General features: G+C 41.7%; 2 protein-coding genes and 2 pseudogenes across 4 annotated transcripts in view; 3 read left to right on the top strand and 1 right to left on the bottom strand.

The window, feature by feature from the left end:
• Positions 1–6151, bottom strand: part of LOC107569584 (sialoadhesin-like) — a 33404-nt gene that overhangs the window by 11815 nt on the left and 15438 nt on the right. The window lies entirely within an intron of this gene.
• LOC107569601 (histone H1-like) lies at positions 1054–1615 on the top strand (annotated as a pseudogene).
• On the top strand, positions 2571–3159 carry LOC107569599 (histone H1-like; annotated as a pseudogene).
• LOC107569598 (histone H2A-like) lies at positions 3401–4033 on the top strand. Of its 3 annotated transcripts, none has more exons than XM_016255714.1 (2): positions 3401–3883; positions 3953–4033. In XM_016255714.1, exons 1-2 carry the CDS (start codon positions 3600–3602, stop codon positions 3984–3986), a joined length of 318 nt encoding a protein of 105 aa, XP_016111200.1. In that variant the 5' UTR covers positions 3401–3599; the 3' UTR covers positions 3987–4033. The 3 variants fall into 3 exon arrangements, with proteins under 3 accessions (XP_016111200.1, XP_016111199.1, XP_016111198.1); XM_016255713.1 differs by having other exon boundaries at positions 3403–3887; positions 3957–4033; XM_016255712.1 differs by having other exon boundaries at positions 3556–4033.

Below are 6151 nucleotides of genomic sequence, written 5' to 3'. Positions count from 1 at the left end.
ACACACACCCACACACACACACACACACACACACACACACACACTCGCGCTCACACACACACACACACACACGCATGTTGTGTTTCCATGTTTTATGGGGACATTCCATAGGCGTAATGGTTTTTATACTGTACAAACTGTATGTGCCATTGCCCTACACCAACCCTACACCTTACAGGAAACTTTTGTAAATTTTTACTTTCTCAAAAAACGTGATAAATACCAGGTACACACACACACACACACACACGCACACACACACAAACACACATCAGGCACAAATACTACAAAATCTGAACATCTGTAAATTGTAAATGTCCTAAAGAGGCAGCAATTTCAACACCGTGATATTTCCAAACTATTTTCGATGACAGGCCTATGTCTAATCATGTAATCTGTTTAATTTGATAACAATAAAGTATATATGGAAAATACATTTCCATTACCCCTCCAGCCAGTGAATGACCTGTGATATAAAGAAATGATCTGCTTCCATTTGATATTGAAACAAACGCTTGCACACAGTACCGATAAATGAATACGTTTTATTCATCAGTTCATACAAAAAAAACCCCTCTGTAATGACAAATGCGATCAGGTGCTGAGTTTGAGCTTTAATCGGGGGTTTTGTATCAATAAAGCAGTGAAACGTGGAAAGCAGCAGTGACCGGATATGAAGGACAGACAGATGTGTCGTGTGCTTCAAACTGACCAAAACAACGTCTGAATATAAACCTCCGCAACTCCCTCAGAGATGTTTCTTTCATTAAAGACATTGTCAAAGTGCTTGTTAAAAACACGGACGACACATTCAAATATTTACCACTGCTAATACACAAAATTAGATGAAAGATACACGCACCCTTGTCCGTTACCGTGCACACGCCGTGGGTTTGATCTGACGGTGTTAAAATAAATGTTCACTTGTAGCAATCTTTAGTCTGTAAATAAAGTTCAGTACCTCTACTCTTTGTATACGTTGTTTATACTCCATTAAGATATTTTACAACTCCAATTTTATTCAAAATATGAAAGGAGAAAACAGAAGCACCGGTCACTCGCAGAGGAACACAGCCACTGAACAGAGCGAGTTGAGTCTACACGGTTCTCATGCTGTGGTTAAATGTGCAGCGCCGCCCAGCAGCGGCTCATTGTTGATCATCAGTCAGTTTGTGTTCGAGTCCAGATCCGATCAGAGACATCATGGCAGAAACCGCTCCAGCAGCTGCCGTGACCAAAGCAGCCAAGAAGAAAGCAGCGGCTAAACGCAAGACAGCGGGCCCAAGCGTCAGCGAGCTCATCGTTAAGGCTGTGTCTGCATCTAAGGAGAGGAGCGGTGTGTCCCTCGCCGCCCTGAAGAAAGCGCTCGCTGCCAGTGGCTACGATGTGGAGAAGAACAACTCCCGCGTCAAGATCGCCGTCAAGAGTCTGGTGACTAAAGGCACCCTGGTCCAGACCAAAGGAGTCGGCGCCTCCGGCTCGTTCAAGCTCGTTCCAGACGGTGAAACCCAAAGCAGCCAAACCTAAAAAGACAGCAGCCAAGAAGAAATAAACAGTCATTTTTAACATGTGTTTTATCAAAACGGCTCGTTTAAGAGCCACCCACTAATTAAAAGTGAGAGCATTATTTCTGTTCAGTGTCGCGTAATGTTGCATTTGGACTTAATTGAGAATTAATGTTCTGCTTGAAGTAAGACATTTATCTTGAATCACTTTATTATGCTTAAAACTAATGAAATAAATAATAGGTGAGACAGGTTGATGTAACATTTAATACACAAAGGTAATTGAAAGTGTTTTACGTAAAGTCAAAATGTATATAAGTAAAAATAAAGGAATATATAGAAAAATAAATACAGGTACACACAATAAAGAAGCTCGTAAACATGGTTAAATGGTTTTATGTTTACGCGGTGCGATGCAACGCGTAAACTATAATGCAAAAGTCATTATAATCCGTAATTATATCCCCACTGGATGCAAGGAATGCCTCGTTTATAATGGGTTTCAATGTTTTTGTCTCGTCGCTCCGGCCGCACAGGGCATCACAGTGTGTCAAGGGGTGTAACATTTCCATCACATGCTTGAGGTATTCGGCCAATCACAGCACACCTCGCTATTCAGACCGATGAGCTTTTGTAAAAATCAACTGTTTCAGAAAGGCGGGGCATAGAGGAGAAAAAATAATGTACAGTATGTGGAAAATAATGTGTTTTTGAACCTTAAACTGCATAAACACATTTAATTACACCAAATACACAAAATAGAGATGTTTCTTTCATTAAAGACATTGTCAAAGTGCTTGTTAAAAACACGGACGACACATTCAAATATTTACCACTGCTAATACACAAAATTAGATGAAAGATACACGCACCCTTGTCCGTTACCGTGCACACGCCGTGGGTTTGATCTGACGGTGTTAAAATAAATGTTCACTTGTAGCAATCTTTAGTCTGTAAATAAAGTTCAGTACCTCTACTCTTTGTATACGTTGTTTATACTCCATTAAGATATTTTACAACTCCAATTTTATTCAAAATATGAAAGGAGAAAACACAAGCACCGGTCACTCGCAGAGGAACACAGCCACTGAACAGAGCGAGTTGAGTCTACACGGTTCTCATGCTGTGGTTAAATGTGCAGCGCCGCCCAGCAGCGGCTCATTGTTGATCATCAGTCAGTTTGTGTTCGAGTCCAGATCCGATCAGAGACATCATGGCAGAACCCGCTCCAGCAGCTGCCGTGACCAAAGCAGCCAAGAAGAAAGCAGCGGCTAAACGCAAGACAGCGGGCCCAAGCGTCAGCGAGCTCATCGTTAATGCTGTGTCTGCATCTAAGGAGAGGAGCGGTGTGTCCCTCGCCGCCCTGAAGAAAGCGCTCGCTGCCGGTGGCTACGATGTGGAGAAGAACAACTCCCGCGTCAAGATCGCCGTCAAGAGTCTGGTGACTAAAGGCACCCTGGTCCAGACCAAAGGAGTCGGCGCCTCCGGCTCGTTCAAGCTCGTTCCAGACGGTGAAACCCAAAGCAGCCAAACCTAAAAAGACAGCAGCCAAGAAGAAATAAACAGTCATTTTTAACGTGTTTTATCAAAACGGCTCTTTTAAGAGCCACCCACTAATTCAACGTGAGAGCATTGTTTCTGTTTAAAGTAATGTTGCATTTTGACGTGATTGATACCTGAATGTGAATATTCTGCTACAAGTGAGACATTTAACTTGAATCATGATTATGCTTAAAACTAAATAAATACTAGGCGATGGAGGTTTATGTAACACATTTAATACACAAAGGTAATTGAAAGTGTTATACATAAAGTCAAAAATGTATATAAGTAAAAAATAAAGGAATACATAGAAAAATAAATACAGGTACACACAATAAAGAAGCTCGTAAACATGGTTAACGTTGTGCTTGAGGGTTGTCAGCAGCAGAAAGAGGGTGGGGTTTGAAGTTCGGAGAGAAGTTCACTGATTGGCTTGGAACGTATTCAGACTCCAACCAATAGGAGACTGGCACGGTTTCTTTTAAAAGTAACGTCGCAGCTCTCTGAATTGTCATTGGTATTTTGAACTGTCTTGTAACTGGTGTTATCACAATGAGTGGAAGAGGCAAAACCGGAGGAAAAGCCCGCGCTAAAGCCAAGACTCGCTCCTCCAGAGCTGGACTGCAGTTCCCCGTCGGTCGTGTTCACAGGCTTCTCCGCAAAGGCAACTATGCCGAGCGCGTCGGTGCCGGTGCTCCGGTGTATTTGGCCGCTGTGCTCGAGTACCTCACTGCGGAGATCCTGGAGCTGGCTGGAAACGCCGCTCGGGACAACAAGAAGTCCCGTATCATCCCCCGTCACCTGCAGCTGGCGGTGCGCAACGACGAGGAGCTGAACAAGCTTTTTGGCGGCGTGACCATCGCTCAGGGCGGCGTGCTGCCCAACATCCAGGCCGTGCTGCTGCCCAAGAAGACCGAGAAACCTGCCAAGACCAAGTAAACCGAGTGAAGTTTGTTCTCAAACCAACGGCTCTTTTAAGAGCCACACATTTTCTCTGTTAAGGAGTGATTTCTTTCATCAAGTCTTTGAGTTGATTTTTTTTAAATGCACATTTGAGTGATTCTGAGAACGTAACATTGATGAATAATGATAAATATAAAATTGGCTCCAAACGTTCATGTTCAAAATTATTCAACCTCCGAAAGTCAACTTTTTTGCAGAACCTTTTGTTCTTTAACGTCCCCATGAAATCAAATAATTTTTTTTTTTTTTTTGGGGGGTTCTTATCCTTGTTAGTTTCAAGGTTATTTTTAATGCAGATGCATAAAATGCAACCTTTTTACTCTGACAGTGTCTGATTTCTATTAACATTACCAAATAGAACATGATCAATATTATCTTTCAACGTTCAATTTAAATAACTGTAATTGCACAAACTATGTAGGCTACAATTTCATTTTGTTTATTGTGAAATAACTCTGTCCTCCTGTTCTCTGATAAGCATTGTTCAGGGCTGCCCAAAAGCTTTAATGCTTTCTTATGATACTTTTGGGAAACGCAGCCCTGTTTGAATGCACTGTCAGAAGTGAGTGAACGCTCTCTTTGATGGATTGGTTCTGTTTTGTAACATTTGCATATGTTCAGATGAGCAGGAAAATAGTTCTACCCTACACAATTACTCGCTAACAAAGGTTATTTGTCCAATTCAATGCATATTGTATGACTTTTTTTTTTGTTAAATTAAAATCACTGGTAAATAAAACGCACCTTAGTATCAATATTTTTGTTTGAGTATCGGCAGGAAAATTGTTCTCCCCTACACAATTACTCGCTAAAAAATGTTATTTGTCCAATTCAATGCTTATTGTATGACTTTTTTTTTTGATTAAACAAAATCACTGGTAAATAAAACGCACCTTAGTATCAATATTTTTGTTTGAGTATCGATAATTTCGATACCCGCGTCAGTATCGATATATCGATACTTTGGATCGATACGCCCATCCCTAATATACGCATTCAAAGCATTTAGTTCGTCACTTCCGCCAAAACGGCTCAATGATTTTTTTGATGTCACATCGTACTTAATCTTCTCATCAAATCTTCTGACCAATCAAACGCTCTCTAGAAGCCGAAGCGCCCGCCCCCTGCACTATAAATTGACGCTGTGGCTGAGATCGGTTGCTTGTTCACAGTGTAGTATTTCCTGTACAGTGAATTGCACGTAGTGTACAATAGAGATGGGAAGTCCGGTTCTTTTCCGCGAACCGGTTATTTCGGACAGTTCATTTCAATGAACCGGTTAAAAAAAACGGTTAATCGGTTCTTTTACGCCCTAACGTAATGACGTCATTCGCGATGACGTAATTATATCAAATATATCGTCCCGGGCTGGAATAAAAATACACATTCAAATATATAAAGTCAGTAATCATAACTTCAGTCAGTTAAAACATCATAATCATGATCTGAAAAGTTTACAATTAAGTTTTGCAACTAAGCACCCAAATACAAGTACAGGCAGTGATGTGCATACAAGGATTTAAGTCTTGAAGATACAAAGTAAATAAATTAGTTGTCGTCAGTGCAGAAACCATAATCCACTTACTATACACAATCCATTGTGATTTATTTGTTATTAAATAAACTTAGGTTTCGCCAGATTGCCCTTCATTCAAGTCTTCGGTTTACCCGCTCTCATAACATTAGCACAGAATCAGCTGTGCAAAAGAACGTCTCAGGTTACTTATGTAACCATGGTTCCCTGAGTAGGGAATGAGACACTACGTCCTCTAGGGGTCGCTATGGGGAACGCCTCGCCGTGACCCGTGTCTGAAGCATACATTGAAAAAACACCAACTCGTTGGCCGGTGACAGCCATGACGTCACTACCGGTGAGACTATAGTATAAATAGGCGCTGGGAGCTACACATCATTCACTTCTTCGTCTGAAGCTTGCGTCCGCAGCATGGCAAGAAACCTAGAGGATGCAGTGTCTCGTTCCCTACTCAGGGAACCATGGTTACATAAGTAACCTGAGACATTCCCTTTCATGGGAACTTCAAACTGCGTCCTCTAGGGGTCGCTATGGGGAACGGTATACCCACGCCACCATGCTGAGGGGAGTGCAAGCCAGAACCATGGCGAGCACTAAGTACCAACTC

The sequence above is a fragment of the Sinocyclocheilus grahami genome, unplaced genomic scaffold, assembly GCF_001515645.1.
Source record: "Sinocyclocheilus grahami isolate Dianchi unplaced genomic scaffold, SAMN03320097.WGS_v1.1 scaffold1362.1, whole genome shotgun sequence".
NCBI classification, from domain to species: domain Eukaryota; kingdom Metazoa; phylum Chordata; class Actinopteri; order Cypriniformes; family Cyprinidae; genus Sinocyclocheilus; species Sinocyclocheilus grahami.
The sequence above is the reverse complement of the archived record's forward strand: the minus strand, read 5'-3'. Positions and strand labels throughout refer to the sequence as shown.